Here is an 18,276-nt window from a genome sequence, read left to right on the forward strand (position 1 = left end):
CTGTCCATGAATTGCCATTGTTCAGGTTGTCCTTTTGACTGATTGGTTCCTTATTTGCAATCATTTAGAGCTATGTTCTGCCACATTATACTCGGATGGAATAGTACCGTTTTTTTGTAATCAGCACCTGCTGAGTAATGTATTACTTAGTGGGAGTTAGGGGGGGCAGAATCTGGCCCTGAATGAGTAGCTTACTAATGAGCATTCATTATTTACTATTCACACGATGTGGTTGGTCCCTTAAGTCACACCTGGTAGTTCCTGTGCTCCTTCACTGGAGGACATGCATTTTCTAAAGGGGAATCCTTTTTTTTCTATTTGCAGATTATTTGTAAACCTCTCTCTCTCTCTCTCTCTTTATTTTTACTGTGTGTTTCAAAGACCATGGAGCTGGATGGGAATCTTTCCATTTACTTCAATGAGCTTTGGATCAGGCTCTTGGTGTGTTCATTCTGTTACCTGGATAAATGTTCAATATGAACTAAGCTAAAACCACTCAACCCAGTTTAATTTGTAACCTACAACAAAGTACATTTGGGATTAAGATTTGAACCAAGGTCTTCAGTGGTGGCTGTGTTATTTGCACATGCACAGTTCTGCTCCAGCAGGAAAATAGTGCTTACAAGTCACTTGCATCTATTTAGCTAGAAAATACATAAAAGGCAGAATGGCTATTTAGAGTGACAAAATGTTTTTAAAAACTGTAAATTCTCCAGGGCAGAGACTGTGTCTAGTTCTGTGTTTGGAGAGTGCCTAGAACATTTTGAACACTATCACAATCTAATCAACAATAACACACAATGGAACCCAGTTTTTCTGATCTATCTGGGACTCGGACCAGATCGGATATTCAAACATTTGGATAATCAGGAGAATTGGCAAAGACCTTTCCATCCCTTATTTTGACAGCCAGAGCCCCACCCGCCCTGGGCTGACCGCCCTAGCCCCACCGCTGTCAGCCTTGGGTGACTGGTGGTTTGGTTAATGCAAAGAGCTAGATAATGGAGGCTCAGATAAACGGGGTTCTACTGTAGTTTAAGTGCTTGTTTACGACCAGACTAGTATTTCTAGAGTTTGTGCTGTGCTGGAGGGAGTGAGGAGAGGAGCATTTGTGAGCAGCAGTGGAAGGAGGCATTAAACCTGTGGCATCTGCTACATCTTTTTAAAAGGTGGCCTTTTTCCACCAGTTAGTGCACCCATTACTTGGTTTTTATCATCAGCTAAACAAGAACACATTGTAACTTCCTTGGAGATTGTGATAGCAACTTAGTATCTCTTGTTTGCATCACTCATGATTGCTCATACCTTGTGCCACCACTGTACTGTGATGTACCTGCAACTGTTCCCCAGTCTCACAAAAGAGTAAGTGCCAAGTTTTCTGCCCAGTACTAGAGAACAACAGAGTGACAAAGGGCTATTGTTGGGTTTCTTAAATTAAAGGAAAGATTCACAAGAAGAGAATATGTGGTGCAATCATCCTCTCACCTCTTAACCGATAATAAGCTTGATGGCTGGCTAAAACCTGCTTCACTGATTCTTGTGGACAGACTTTCACACCAGTTGGGAAAATAGATGACCTCTTTGTTCGATGCTTTGCCACATCAAATATCCTCCTGATGGTTGACACTCTGGACCTCTTCGTTGTTCTTTCTGTTTTGTCTGACCCTGAGTCATCTGCAAGCTGTTTGGCTTCATTACGATTTATTTTATTAGGGATTTCTGTAAGGGGTAAAATAATAGAGAGAGACATGAATGAATAAACAAACACACAGTATGTGGGCTGTCTGTATGTACTATAGGTTTTGGTCTATTTTCAATACGTTATCTTAAACACCAAACACTAGGGTTCTCAATTACCTACATTACTGTGAACAGGTCAACAAACAGGCTGATATGGGTACGGACTTGTGATCCGACCATAGAACTGGGAGTCAGGATATCTGATTTCTATTCTCCACTCTGACTAGCTCATTGTGTGACCTTGAGAACACTAAAGGTAAAATTTTCTAAAGCACCTAAGGCCCAGATCCACAAAGGTATTTAGGGGCCTAATTCAATGGGAGTTAGGTGCCTGAATAGCTTTGAGGATCTGGGCCCAAGTGACTTAGCAGCCTAAGTCCCATTTCAAAAAGTGATGTAGGCATGTAGGGCCATATTTTTAAAGGTATTTAGGTGCCTAAAGATTCATATAGGTGGCTAGTGGGATTTTCAAAAGTGCCTAACTGGTTAGGTGCCAATTCACCTTGATTTAAGTGCCTAGTTATTTTGAAAAAAGAAAAGGAGTACTTGTGGCACCTTAGAGACTAACCAATTTATTTGAGCATAAGCTTTCGTGAGCTACAGCTCACTTCATCGGATGCATACTGTGGAAAGTGTAGAAGATCTTTTATACACACAAAGCATGAAAAAATGTTATAAACCAGTCGGAGAACACTTCAATCTCTCTGGTCACACGATTACAGACATGAAAGTTGCAATTCTTCAACAAAAAAACTTCAAATCCAGACTCCAGCGAGAAACTGTTGAATTGGAATTCATTTGCAAATTGGATACAATTAACTTAGGCTTGAATAGAGACTGGGAGTGGCTAAGTCATTATGCAAGGTAACCTATTTCCCCTTGCTTTTTCCTAACCCCCACCCCCCTCCTCAGACGTTCTTGTTAAACCCTGGATTTGTGCTGGAAATGGCCCACCTTGATTATCATACACATTGTAAGGAGAGTGGTCACTTTAGATAAACTATTACCAGCAGGAGAGTGGGTTTGTGTGTGTGGGGGGGGGGGGGGTGAGAAAACCTAGGTTTGTGCTGGAAATGGCCCAACTTGATTATCATACACACTGTAAGGAGAGTGATCACTTTAGATAAGCTATTGCCAGCAGGATAGTGGGGTGGGGGGAGGTATTTTTTCATGCTTTGTGTGTATAAAAGATCTTCTACACTTTCCACAGTATGCATCCGATGAAGTGAGCTGTAGCTCACGAAAGCTTATGCTCAAATAAATTGGTTAGTCTCTAAGGTGCCACAAGTACTCCTTTTCTTTTTGCGAATACAGACTAACACGGCTGTTACTCTGAAACTAGTTATTTTGAAAATCCCAGTAGGCACCTGTAGGCACCTAAATACCTTTAAAAATCTAGCCTTTGGGAACCTCAGTTTCATTGAAAGTCACTTCAGGTGCTTTTGCAGATTTAACCCTTAATCTCTGTGAGCCTTAATTTTCTCATGAGAAAAATGAGGATGGACATTGCTTGCTGTACTTAAATAAGGTTTCATAATCATTTAGATCCTTGGATGGAAAGCACTACAGAGGTGATAAGAACCTTTGTAGTGAATAGTAGATGTTAGCATAAAGTCATATCCTTAGTTACTCAGTGTTGTCTTATGGAGAATAATATCTATAAGGAATGGTAGTGCTTCTAGGGTGACAAAATACGCTCAACTTATCCGCAGGTTAGCAAATACCTCTATATTCTGAATGACCCACAGTTCTTCAGGACACATTTGTCCCATTTCTACATTATATCCAACATGTTATCATACAACACAGCAGTTCAAGTTTGATTTTAAAAAGTTTAACAGAGTAAAAATAAGGTCTAATCTATAAACTTTAGTGAGCTGACAAAGTAGCCTTTTGATGAAGATAATGAAGAAGCCCTTGGATGAAGCAATTGGTGTATTTTAGATTCTGTTCTTTAATGCTGCATAAATCATAATGTTGATGTTAAAATGCACTTTTAAGGATACTTTTGATGCATTTTCATAGGCCTGATATATTCTTTAGTCATAAATTTTAAAAAAATAAATTGTTAGTTGAAAGAACTGCTGTGAAAAGGAAGGGATGAATTCTGTAGATAACTGGAAAAATTTTTGAGGCAGAAAATAAGAGGGTGACATAATGTGCATGTAGCCTGGATGCTGATGAATTGGCTGCAAACAACAAATGCGTTTGGAAAATGTTCAAACTTTCTAAGTGGAGGAGAAGGTGATAAACCAAGACACCACATTTACAAGAAAATAAGATTATTGGAAAATTAAGAGTAAAACAAAGCAAGTCTGTTTTCCTGTGAATTTGAAGAAATTGCCTAAAACAAATAGTACAAAATTAGGCAGGGTATTGGAACAATTTTTATAGTGAGGGTACTCATGATGGAAACCATGTAGTTGGTGTTTGTTAATACTATTTCAAGGCAGGAGGTGTGGCAGCACCCCACCAGTACCTTCCAGCACCACTGAAATTATGTCAGTTGTTTTTAGACAGATAAAAATAAAATAAGGATGATAACATCACTTTGACAATTTGGAACTCAGTGAATTAAGTCTTGCAGAAAAAATGGGGTGGAAATGGATAGGAAATGAGTAGCAGAAATACTGGATGTGGCAAAAAGGGATGGAAAATCTGGAGATGGAAGAGGCTTTCCTCATGTACATGGCTATTGTTGGTGAAAATGAGGATACAGTAATGTAACATTTGTCATATCAAATCACTGCAGTTCACTTATTATCATGTAAATATTCTATCAATGTGTTGTTGACATGTGCCAAAGCAAATGAGCAAAAAGATGGAAAATATTCTGAAGAAATGACAGGGGTAAGACAGAAAGGGATAGATTGGTGCTTCTGATATATTTTACCTGTCCTTGGACTCACCGCAGCTTATGAATGAATTAATGTTTCCACATTCAGGGTGCAAACCTATAATACACAGTTATATTTTTAATGGTGCCCAGTTATGATTGACAAAGGTGAGACAGCATGAAAGGATTTTGCTCCATGCAAATGCTGCCAAGGGCTACCAGAAACCATAATGGGCCAAATACTGATACATCCTAGGCACCACCTGTGGCAGTAACAGCAGTGGAAATCTCATGCAGGAAGATTCTACCCCAGTAAGATCTCCAAGGCAGGTCTGTGCGAGCTCCTCTGCAAGGATGAGATATGCTGGGTGAGGCCAAAAGCCCACACAGAGGGGAGAGCAGGAGGCTATGTTTTCTGCTCCATCCCACATGCTGTATCTGTGGTTATGGCCCAGACGCACAGGCCATCTGACCAGTTGGGACGGAGGATTTTGTCACTAAGCCCATGATAGCTTTTGTATGAAGCAAAGACCTTCCATGAAGGATTTGCTTCTTCCCCAGGATTTGACCCTGTGGCATTAGCTTGAATTAAGAACCATTCTATTTACAAGACTATTATGATGGAGAATCTCCTTTCAAAGCTGGAATAGTGACTGCAGCTCCTCTGTGCCACCTATGCTAAGATTGGGATTTAGGCTGCTGTCCTTACATTGTACTTACATGTACTCACCCTCCTGACCCACCTCCAATAGCCCATGCTCTGCTTGCCTATTCAGGGCAGGAATAATCTTTCTCTGCTATAGCTACCCCAGCCACAATCTCCCCCTTCCACACACAGGGGCACTGTGAGACCTGAATGGGGCAGAGGGTTTTGCATGGGCTGTGCATAAATGGATGAATTTCACCTTATTTGCATCTTATAGGTGACCCTATTCCTTTTTGTACACGACTCCTACTATATGAACTTGTGAGCTCACTCTCTTGTCAAACCTCTATAAAACTTGACTTAGAAAACCCACTGTCTCTTCATAATGTTTCCCAGAATTTTACTGAATGCTAATTGAAGAGCAAACTCTCTGTGGATAAAAATGCTTGTTTAGACCCCTGTTCTCCCTCTGCTTTAGTGGAAACTGTCAATTATAGACCTGAGAAATTTTCACCAAAGGGCACAAGCATCTAAATGGCTTAAACATTTTACATGCTTGAATATGTGTCATTGGATTATGCAGCTTGTTTTTGTGTGCATCTTTATCTCCTTCTGTTGAATAAAAATATACACTTATACATAACAAGTCCTTTGCCAGGTGGTGACGTGCCTATAAGCTGTAGTCTACCCTGTCTCTTTCTCCCCCCAGCCCCCTTTATATCTAAGTACACTCAGATCATCCCAATTTTATATTGTATATTTATTAAGCCCAGTACCCAGAACACTTTTTGAAGAAACCACGTCCCAAGGAATCCCAGGAATATGGGAATTTATTTGAATTTAAAGCAAAGCATTTTTGGGGGAAGGATATTTTTCACTGTTGTGTGTATACATAAGACCCTTGCCCTACACAATTCTTTTGCCCTTTTGTTTAGACCTGTTAATTGGCAAAGGCATTTGTACCAGTTTTACCTTCAGGAGATGTATGGAAGATGGTTTTTATTTTGTCATGATAATTCTAGTTCAGGAAAGCAGACATCGGCCGCAGTATGGTGACTTTTTAATAATAAACTTTAAGTGTTTATGTAATGCTTTACAAATGTTTAACTAATCCTCACTAACTACCCTATGAAGGAGGTGGGTATAATTCCCCCATTTTCCAGATGGCATAATTGAGGAAGACAGGCAAAGTGGCTTTACCAGGGCCAAGGCGGGAGTTAGTTTCAGTGCAGGTATTTAAAATCAGGAATCCCTGTTCCCCCAGTCCTGATCTCAGACATTTACAACACAGATTCTCAAACTATGATGGTCCTGAACAGGAAAATCAGAATCTTTTGTTTCAAAAATGTTGAAACAAAACCTTCTGGTAATTTTGATTTTTTTTTCAAAAGTTTTTGGGGTTGGGAAATTTGTCAAACTGACCTTTTTCTGTGAAAAGTTTGTTTCAACAAATTGGCATTTTCTGACAAAATAATATTTCATCAAAAATTTCCCAACCAGCTCTATTAATTTACATGTTGGTAAAAGGAGAGTATGTGGCTATTTAACAGAACTCCTAAAAAAAAAAAAATTAAAAACTTCATGGAGTAGGTCAGTGGGATTCTTTTCTTTTCTAAAGAGAGGAGCAAGGAGGTTGCATCCATGGTTGCTTTCCTATTATTACAGTGGATGTCCTTTTATAAATATATCCTTATTTCTGACTGCCAATATTACCTGTTTCTCTTAGTTCTCATTTTTTTCTTTTTGAGGTCTGCAAAATATACCCACATGACTGCATTATGCTACTGGCTTAATTCAGAATACGACATTTAGTTTGACTAGATGCCAGAAAGTTCGTTATCTGCAAAGAAAAGAGTTTCAAAATCGTGAATGCTTGAATAGAAAAGTAAAGGGTGATATCAGGGCAAAAATGTTAAAGTTTGAATAATTCAGGAGGAAAAGAAAAGAACTGCCTGAAATCAACCCAAAGTTTGAAATCAATAAAAAAAAAAGCAAGTTAGTCTCTGTAATATAAGAGCATGTTCTCCAAGTGTAGAGAGGAAGGCTTGATTGATAAATGAGGCATACTGCCTTCATAGTAAACTAATTACTAATTAAAACCCAAGACTCAGTCAAGGAAGAAAACAGTAACTGGTAACAAAGAAACTGACAAAAAATTACCAAATGGGTTATTTCAACAGCTTTCCTATCGATGTGTTTAGGTCACCCAATACCAAGAATTAAGTGTACAGCAAGTAACACAGTACACTATTTGATATTTATATCTGTAGCAGTAGGCAAGGATAACGACATACAATTAAAAATAGATCAGCAGCTCTCTAGAAGTGATTGATTAGTATAATGTGAAGAAAGAAGCTAACATATGAGCAATAGAGCAATTGGTACAGATAAAAGGACAAGTGCTGGACTTCTTATTTAGAACCGTACTCCCATTCACTAGTGGGAGCAATCATGAACCAAATCTGGTGGTACCTGCCAGTGGTGGGCAGGGCCTCTGCAGCACACTTTTTCAGTGTGTCCTGACACCTGTGAGTCCCTCTACACCAGTTCCATGGGGATGGGACTGATGAGGGGAACAAGTGCCAGGACTGAACGGGGCCAGATTAAGGCAATGCAGGTCCCTACCCATGCAACCCAGCCCTCCACTTGGAGCAGCAGTGTCATGGCCCCCCTCATCTTCCCAGGTGGCAGGGACAGTAAGCATGGACATTCTTCTTTGGCTTAGAGGTGACAGCACAGGTCTCCTCCTTTTGGGAAACTGGGAACAACAGGTGTGTTAGAAGGGGTCTCCCAGTACTTATCCCAGCATTGGGTGTGTTTATTTGCTCTGGCTGATGGACTGAGCCCACAAAAACACAGTATTTTGCTCGGGTCTATTGGCAGGGCCCCCAGAGTGGTGGGTCCTAGGCTTAACACCCCATAGTGAAATGTATGGTGCTGTTTATGCTTCTTGGTACTATTGTTTTGGGCTGTCTGCCAATTCACACAGGTAACGCATATTGGCTACACTTGGGTCACATTTCCAAGCTTTTGCTTAGAAATATGAGGGATAAAAACTGATCTTCAAAAAAAATTAAAAGTGAGAGTCTGAAGTAATCACATGATTCCAGGATCTGGGACCATGGGCATAGGCCTATACTACAAATGCCTTAATCTAACCCTGGGCTGGAGGATGGCCACTTTCTGCTACAGTGTATTTCCACAAACCTGCAGTGATTGCCTCATGGTAGATAATTTTGATCCTATCTCAACTTCCCTTGCCAATTCCTCCCCCCCCCCCAAAAAACAACAACCCAAAACACGCTAAGTGTGTTGGAGAGCAGTATCCAACCTAGAGATCATGGCCCCATAAATCTTATCATAGAATCATAGGACCATAAGGTTTAGAAGGGACCCAACCCCTTGCCCAAGATATAGGATTTGTTGTGTCTAAATCAGGGGTTCTTAAACTTCATTGCACCATGACCCCCTTCTGACAACAAAAAGTACTACACAATCCCAGGAGGAGAGACCAAAGCCTGAGCCCGCCTGAGCCCTGCTGCCTTGCATGGGGGTAGTGGGGGGGGGAAGGAACCCAAGTCCCTCTGCCCCGGGCCGGGATGCCAAAACCAAATGCCAAGGGCTTCAGCCCCAGGCAGAGGGCCTGTAACTTGAGCCCCACCACCCAGGGCTGAAGCCCTTGGGCTTTGGCTTCGGCCCTGAGCGGTGGGGCTCAGGCTTCAGCCCCGGACCGAAGAAAGTCTAAGGCAACCCTGGTGACTCTATTAAAATGGGGTCATAACCCACTTTGCGGTCCCGACCCACAGTTTGAGAAGTGCTAGTCTAAACCATCCAAGAGAGATGGCTATCCAGCCTCTTTTTAGTTAAGTGAGCGCAGTATGGAGCCACAATCTTTGGCATGTCCCAGAAAGCATGGGATTTCTGTCCTTGAGAATCCAAGAGAACTGTGGTTTTGGTGTGTCATCTCTAGCTGCTCCATAGCATGAAGGTGGCCTTCATTATTTACTTAAGTAAAATTCCCATCAAAGTCTGGAGGAATTGTCTTACAGTAATACAATATTCAAATGAGACAATGTACTGCTGAGGCCATTTTCCTTGAATGAATGAATGACTGATCCAATTTCATAATTAGTAAAGAAAAATCTTGAGAGTCAAGAACATGTATTAAAATAAAACAATAGAAGAGCTTTTGATGATTTATTTCCAAATATGAAGTTTACAAAATGACAGTCTTAAATCTCTTGATTAGGAAAAAAAAAACATTCTTTGCAAAACACATTTTTTTTAAAGCAATGGCTTTCATATGGATAAGCAAAGGGATAATGAACTAAGTAAGGGCATCTTGATTCTTCTACCCCCCTGGAACCTCATTGGATTAGCATTGCAGTACCAGACATTACTGTTTTCACTCAATGGTGCACACGTTGATTTGGAATTTCAGTGAATGGGAAGGAGTTCATTTCCTTAACTGAGTATCCCCAAGGAACTTGACCAGTGACACACTGCTCCCCTCCCACAAATGTCTTGTTCTCCCTGCTTGCCCACACAGATGTCCTTGGTTTTCTGACATCCTAAACCAGATGAGGAGAGAGAGATGGAAACTCAAACACAAATCACTGAAAACAAATGCTGAAGCAGACAGATTGAAACAGAATTTCTCCAAGCCTATGGTGAGGATGTATAACAGGCCAAGAGAAACTTCTTCTCAGACTCCACAGAACTTGCCAAATCCCAACCTAAGGAGCTAGTGAGGGTGGAAAACTGCTTCATTAACACTGACTGCCTACAGTCTAAAGCCAAGTCTACGCCGCATCATGCTCAGTGAAGAACAATCCTCCTACTTTGCTGTAAAAGATCACACATGTTTGGGAAGGTTCCTCTTGTTGAACGGATCCAAGCCTATACACGGACCAACAAACAGCCCATCTTCAGTCTGAGTTCACACATTCACTCTACAGACAGTATTGGTCATGTTGAAGAAGTCTTGACTTAAGACAGGTGAATCTGGACCCTGCCCTTCCTACCTGGTAAAAGAGAATCATAAGAGAGTGGGTCTTTCCTGACAGAAATAACCAATGCCCAGAGCCGGCTCTAGGTTTTTTGCTGCCCCCAGCAAAAAATTTGCCACCCCAAGCTCCGAGAGTGCAACTGCCCAAGCCAAAAAAAAAAAAAAAAAGGGATGGCCGGAATGCCGCCCCTGGAATTGTGCCGCCCCAAACATGTGCTTGCTTTGCTGGTGCCTAGAGCCGGTCCTGCCAATGCCTCATTCAGGAAAGGAATCTTCCTCCTTCAACCAAGTGCAACCAGCACTGAAGAAATGCATCCTGGTTGCAGCAAATCTATTCAAGCCCTGCCCAGTATAAAATCTTCCATTCCTGAACGAGTTCTTAGAGAAACTAGCCAAAGGCTTCCTATGAGCTCATCTAGCTGAAGCCAATACCCAGGATCCAGCACAATCTGGTTTCAGGCCAGGACATGGGCCAGAAACAGCATTAATGTCATTGGTGGATGATTTCTTGGTGTTAGTGGATAGAGGACAGACATCCATTCTCATTTTCCTGGATCTCTCGCAGGATTTGATACTGTTGACCCCGAGATACTGCTACCCCACCTGAGAGAGGTGGCAAGGGTACCAGAGAATGCTTTATAATGATTTGAGTCCTTCCTTGAGGATGCACCCAAAGGACAGTGAAGAGACACTGTATCTCTGTTACGAGGCCCCTCATTTAAAGAGTGTCTTTAGGATCAATTCTCCATACCAGTGGCTCTCGACCTTTACAGATGACTGTACCCCTTTCAAGAGTCTGATTTGTCTTGTGTACCCCCAAGTTACACCTCACTTAAAAACTTACAAAATCAGACAAAAATACACAAGTGTCACAGCACACTATTACTGAAAAATTGCTTACTTTCTCATTTTTACCATATAATTATAAAATGAACCAATTGGAATATAAATATTGTACTTACTTTCACATATAGTATATAAAGAAGTATAAACAAATCATTGTCTATGAAATTTTAGTTTGTATTGACTTTGCTATTGCTTTATATGTAGCCTGTTGTAAAACTAGGCAAATATCTAGATCAGCTGAGTACTCCTGGAAGACCTCTGAGTACCCCCAAGGGCTACACGTACCCCTGGTTGAGAACCACTGCTCCATTCAATGCCATTCGGCATCTACATGCTGCCACTAGGAGAACTGTGAGACAACATGGGTTCAAGTGCCACCAATTTGCAGATGACATCCAACTTTGTCTATCCTTTGATATGTACAAGCACCACCAAGATGGTTCATTGCTTGGAGAAGATCAACTAATGGGTGAAGAGAGCAGCTGGTTGAAGCTGAAGTAAGATGATGGTTATGTTGGTTGGCAGAAGAAAGTACTTTTAGGAGTCTGAAGCCATGGTGTCTAAAAGATCATCTAAAGCTCTGGGATAAGGACACCAGTCCTCAGGCAAATGGAACTGTTCGCTGCAAAGGTAAAGCTTACCAGTGCAGGAAATAGAGCTTTCTCAGTCCATGAATCTGCAATGAACTTCTACAGGAGCTAAGAACCACAACAAACCTCACTACATTTTGTTCCAAGTGTAAGGGTCTTGACATAGCCTCCCTAAGAGAAAGGAAGGATGGTGCAGAGTTTAGGGTGCTAGATTGGGACGTGGAGTCTTACATTCAGTTCTCTGCTCTGCCACAGCCTTTCAGTGTGACCTTGGGTAAATCACTTAGCCTCCCCGTGCCTCAGTTCCCCTTTGGTAAAGTGGGGATAACAGTACTTCCCTAATACATTAAAGTCTGTGAGGCACAAACGGGGACCTCAACTGCATTAAGTATAAACTATTAGCAATTTTGTGAAAACGTAGGGGTGCTTTTTGATGATTGTTAATATAGTGTTTAGATCTGGCAATGTCTGTCCCATAACTGTGGTGGAACCCTTCACTGTAGGGGTCACTCTGGGTAGCTGAAATAGCCTCCCCACCTAGGGAAAGAGAAAAGAAGCCCCCTTTTTAAGTGTCTCCTAACTTACACTTAAGGGTCATTAAGAGGCAATGCCAAAGTAAACAGCCTTGATGGCTCTAGCCTGCTCTCCTGGGGACTACTGAAACATGTCTGAACAGAATGCGTTGGACTGAGGGACCCAGGGACCCTCAGAAGGATCTGGGCTTGCTAGGAGAATGTAAGTTGGTTCTGTTCTGTTCCTTTAATGTAAGAGGAAAGTCTGTCTAACTTAGCCTGTAGTGAAACGTAAGAGTAGGTGAAACTAAAGATGTGTCAGCTCTTTGTTACTGAGGAATCCCTTTTTCTCTAATGCTTTGTTCCCAATATTTAATAAAAAATACTTTGCTTTAATAAGGGTATTGGTCCATATCACAGGTTCCTGAAGGTGCCTGAAACCCAGTCTGGCCTGCAAGGTGGTAAGTGTTATTGGGCCCCAGTCTAAGATGCCAAGATTCCACCCCAAGACAGATAAGGCCAGAAGCTGGGAATGGGCAACAGGGGATGTTGCCAGAAACAGAACAGAGAACTGCCAGAAGCTGGGAATGGGTAACAGGGGATGGATCACTTGATGATTACCTGTTCTGTTCGTTCCCTCTGGGGCACCTGGTATTGGCCACTGTTGGAAGACTGGATACTGGGCTAGATGGACCTTTGGTCTGACCCAGTACGGCCGTGCTTATGTTCTTATGTAAGGGGAAGAGACCTTCAGAGAGACCAGAAAAGGGGCAGAGACACAGCTAGTCCTGTGTCCATGACAAACATGTACATATAATTTAGGGTGAAAAAAAATTTAAACCCCATAACAAATACACCAGAATGCATATACAGTTTTTTCTCCTGAGAAAAGGATGAGAGCACATGAACCACACATGACAGATATTAGTCTTGTTACTTAATGTCCAACTAGTAGGCACTAAGATACCACAGTTATGAGGGCACTATAAGAAATTGTGCAGAACATACTAAACCATAATATGGCTTCTAGCATGTGGAGAGTAATTTGGGATAAAGTCCCTTCTCTGTGGCCTTTAGTTTAGATCCTTCAAGGACAGACAGCCCTTTATTGGTGATAAATATCTTGTTCTCTAGCGTCCATCTCTATTGTTGTTCTCTTAAAAGCTATCTTGTGTAAGTATTTATAATGCACCAATCACCACAGTATCGGTGTGCAAAACTATAATACACGTGCTACTCCGGTTTAATATTCACTGACAATACTAATATTTTAATACATATATTTAACTTTGGAGTTAAGTCAAGGAATGCCAAATATTAAAACCCATTCCTAATTAATTCACTATTTTTGCATTCAGAGTAACCTGAATTTTATTTTTTCAGTTGTTTATAAACATAAACAGGGAAGCTACCGTCCTTAATTCAGCAAGATGAATTTTTATTTCATGGATGATCTGTGGAATAATTCTGATGAGTAAATCTGGCATTTCCATGTTTTGTTTCTTTGAATTTTTTAATGATTTCCCCCCTGCCCCTTCCTTTGGCATAGATTTGTTTAACCCTTTTCTCAAGGGCAATTACAAGTAACAAAAATCTGCAACAGTTACTGTTGAATTGGCACAGCTCAACGGGAAGGGATAAGTCAGACTGAATTAAAATGATTTCACCGAGCACACAGAAAGCCATTGTCTCCTAAAGAATGACTGTGAGTGAATGGAGAATATTTGTCTACTTAAAAAATCCCCTGAAATGTAGCAGCCTGAAATGAGCACTGTTATGCGGCTAGCGTACCTTCTTTCCTACTGAAAGCGGGGTACAAAAGTACATAATTTCAGTACATAATTGCAGGAGATGCTGCTGTAGCTCAAAGCCTCTCAACATTTTCATTGGTGAATCTGTATTTTCAGTGCTTTGTAAGTCACATTCATTCTAGGCTGTAATGTCGCACACACTTTGTGTTGGGTTTTTCTTCTGTGTTAAAAAAGGTTTGTGCCAGCTTAGTGGTAGGGTAATGCATAAAATGCGAGCTCAAGTTCAGCCTTTGGATCCTCTTCGGACTAACAAGCTCTGGAGCATTGTTGAAGTTCTGCGTACTCAGCCCATGAAGTCCCCTTGTATTCACCTCCAGCAACCCCCTTTAACATGTGTAGCCTTCTTGGTTGTTGAGGCTCTCAAAGCAAAATTAGATGGGTAGGGAGAAAATAGAATATCTCAGAAAACTAACTCAATTTTTTCTGGCCACCTTGAAAATAACAATTTGAGTTTGACTGTTCTGTGATAGGGGAAAAAATCAGCGATTGATTAATCCATGAATTAGTTTAGAGACTATTAGTGTTCTGAAGATTTCTTTTTTAAAGGAAAAAAGTTAATTTGCATTTGAGCCTTCAATTTCCTAGGAATGCTGAGTATCTCCAGCTATACATGTACAGCAGTTGCACTGTATAGTAGACTGGAAGGGCCATGAAAGTTTTGAACACATCTAGATTATTTCCGCTATCCACTAACACCCACTACTTGAATTTAAGTAGTTAGGGTGAGATTTTAAAAGATATTTAGGCACCTAAAGATGCAGATATTCAAGTAGTGGGATTTTCAAAAGCACCTAGGCACCTGAATCCCATTGATTAGGCACCTAAATACGTTTGAGGTTCTGGGTTCTTGGCACTTCTGAGAATCCCATGAGCCACCTGTCTGCATCATTGAACACCTAAATACCTTTGAAGTCAATGCATGGATATTTGAGAGCAGAATTTAGTTTTAAAAATGTTTTACTATACAATATTAATAATGAATATGTATGAGAACAAAAATAATCTCAATTTGTGCGTGGACATACTTTCCAAACATTGGGGTGTGGGAATTTTTCCAATTATTATTAAAAATGAATGTACATAACAAACTACTGCCAGCTAAAACAACAAAAGCCAGGAAATTCCTATAATCTTTGTTCCTAAGTATTGCAATAATATTTGATCAAACTGTTGTGTGTTGCTGTTTATTTTAAAGAATTAGAAAGAGTAGAGATGAAAAAAATCCATTTAATCATTTAGTCCTTTCCCTCTTTAGGTGCAAGATGATCCCTAGATATTATCTAGCATGTCGTCCACAGCTATTATTAAATGTTCCAGTAATGGGACTTCTATTAAATCTCTTGCAGAAAACACTCACAAACCAGTCCGGCACTTTGTTCAGTAAGTTTCCCCTAATATTTAGCCTAAACTTATCTTTGTAAAATGCCATCCAATTATACGGTTATCAGATGTATTGCAATATCTAGGTACAACAAATGATGATAAGCCAGAATATTCAGCTTTAGTTTTCATTTAATTTCTTTCTAGTTTTATAATCACAAGTGTACATATTATTGATACCATCATTAGTGCATTAATAATAACACAGAATAAGTTTCATCTTATAATTTTGTAAATGCATTAACATTATGTTTTGCCAAGGTAAATCATCCTCAATACTTGGATGAACTAAATGTTCTCTATAGCTGTCTGTCTATATTTCAGTGAGATAAAACCACTATTTAAAAAAACCGAAAACAAAATCTGCAAACAGAAAAATGGTAATAGTCTTTGCTGCATAAATAAAGTTTTCTAAATGTTATTAACAACAGACTGAAGAATACTGGGGCTCTCTCTTCCTCTACAAACATTTAAATACAAATGGAAATACTCTTTTTCTGATACTGCCTGATCTCTGCATTTAACTAGGACTAGGACTGAAAGAAAGTAAGATGTGTTAGGCCATTTATGAATCCCTTAGGCAAAGTGTAAAGCAACAGCAACCTGGGGTTTTAATTAGATTACATAAATGTCAAAGACAGACAGAAAAGTTAGTAAAAAGAAAAGGAGTACTTGTGGCTAAGCAATCTAAAAAATAACAACAAAGAAATAAAACCCCCAAACCAAAAGTGAAATAAAACAAACAACCCTCCCCCCTGAATAATTATAGAATAAACATGGGTTTACCTGCACTGTACACTTTTATCTGTCGGGTAATCCCAGACATTTAATAATAAAGTTGAGGCCTGATTAAACCCATGTCAAATGTCCCCTGTCCTTTCGGTATAGCCAGACAAACAAAAAACCCAACAACCTTTTGTGATAAGAATAAAATCTGATGTTTTTTCCCTGTATGTAAATGAACAAGAGGAAAAACACATTTTCATGTTTTTGTTTTTGTTCTTGTTCATGTTGAACAATTAAAGAAAGACTTGTGAACTTTTCAATATGTCTAAAGGAACAATTGTTAGTTGCTTCACTGAATACAAAATAGTGGTCTCTGTTCTGTCTTGCTTTATTCTTCCTAAAGGCTTACAAATCGATGCTTCCTTTTATTTATTTTTTTGTAGGAATCTGTTCATTGAAACAGATTTTAAATTTATTTTACATGCCAGAAAAAATTACTATTATGATTTTTTTTTACATTTTTTCACTAAGTACTTAAGTCAGCAGATGTATTCTTTTTCATTTTTCTTTTATAATGTTTAAATTTTTCTGCTTGTTCTGCTGTACACATTTATCAGTAACGTAGTCCCTATTTGTATTGCTATTTTCTGTTTTTTGGCAGTATTGTTTCCACCTACAATATTTGTGTATATACCTAGGAGTCTTTTAAGTTGGCCATGACAATACCCAGTAAAACCAAAAATACACTTTGTTGCTTTCTTTTCAGTTCAGTAACAACGAATTCTCATTAAGAGTACAATCATTTTCTTATGCATTCACTTCAGCTATTGTGCTCCTTCCACGTAATTTGTAATTGTTCTTTCATCTAGAAACGTAAATAAGTAAATAAACTAAAGTGCATCTTTTACAGAGAATTTAATGCTGAGCAAACCTACATGATACAAGTTAAGTCAACATTTTCTTAGGGTAGCCTGTCAAGTTAACAGTGTCACTAACCTAGACTTTTGTAGCACCCAATTCTAGGCAGTGACTTTTATAGCGAGGGAAAACCACTTGACCTTTCCAAAGATTTTTCAACTACGACACAAAATAAATAAATAAAATCATTTTACATGTGAACTTACCTTTGCTTCCTTGAACTTGGAGAGCAAGACAAATGACCAGAAATATTAATCCAGTTTTCAAATGCATGCTGGCAATTCAGAACTTTCAAGGATTGTCATGCAGGAAATATGACTAGTTTAGACTGGCTAACAGATTTCTTTTTAAGAACTAAAATTCCCAAACTGCCTCGTATTTCTACTTTTTTAAGAAAGTGCTCAACAGTTTGAAATGTTTTGAATCTCAGGCAAAGTGTGAAACAGGTGCCAGAACACAGTTACTGAACAAACCCCTCAAACACACACACTTGTAGTCCAGGAGACTGAAAGGGGGACTGGAGTGGTAAACTCCTAAATGTGATCAGGGTGACGAAGTTTTAAAAAAAAACCAACAGTGTCTGTTTCTGGAATAATCTGTTTATCTACTGCTCAGACATAATCCCTCTTATAGTCCAGCTGGAAGAGCTGTCTTCATCTTATTAACCTTCTGGAGTGGCATCTGTCAGCCCCAGAAGACTTCAGTAGCACCATGATAAATAACAGAAGCCTCTTCTAGTGGCCATTACCTGTACATTTTGGTCATTTGGTCATTCCAGTAATATGGCATGTCAGCAGAGGCATTGCGAAATGATGGCGATAGTTGATTGTATTATTTCTGAAATGTATGACCATAACAAATGGTGAACTTCCTTTGAAGAAGATGACTAATTGCTTGTCTGAAAGAACTGTGACTGTATGGAGCTTTTCAGCAGTGTTTGACTTGGGAGCTCTTCTCCTTTCTCACACCAGAAAGTTTGCTTTTGCAATATTTCTATCAGAGCTCTGATGATGGACAATCCATTCTGTTTCACTGATAAAATGCCATGACTCAGCAGTAAATTGCTGTAGCAGTCAGGACTGGAACAATCTGATTCCAAATGAGGAATGGGGGAGGGAGGAGGTGGTTATAGGGAGAGGAATAAAAAAGGGGAGGAGGGAAATAGCATTTCAAGCTCTAGCTCAATCAGGCCAATGAGTGAAAAAACTGTTGCAAGCAGTTCTTTTACAGTTATATAAATAAATATTCCTATTACATAACATT

The 18,276-nt window shown here is 39.8% G+C and overlaps 1 protein-coding gene across 1 annotated transcript in view; it reads right to left on the reverse strand.

The window, feature by feature from the left end:
• IMPG1 (interphotoreceptor matrix proteoglycan 1) overlaps nt 1–17,447 on the reverse strand; it is an 87,915-nt gene extending 70,468 nt beyond the window's left edge. Inside the window, exons 1-2 of the mRNA XM_074946854.1 lie at nt 17,220–17,447; nt 1,486–1,719 (exon numbers count right to left, since the gene is read on the reverse strand). Coding sequence (XP_074802955.1) covers nt 1,486–1,719; nt 17,220–17,286 — 301 coding nt within the window. The 5' untranslated portion in view covers nt 17,287–17,447. The remainder of the gene's footprint in view (nt 1–1,485; nt 1,720–17,219) is intronic.
• Nucleotides 17,448–18,276: the final 829 nt, after the last annotated feature.

Source organism: Natator depressus, chromosome 3 (genome assembly GCF_965152275.1).
Source record: "Natator depressus isolate rNatDep1 chromosome 3, rNatDep2.hap1, whole genome shotgun sequence".
NCBI lineage: Eukaryota > Metazoa > Chordata > Testudines > Cheloniidae > Natator > Natator depressus.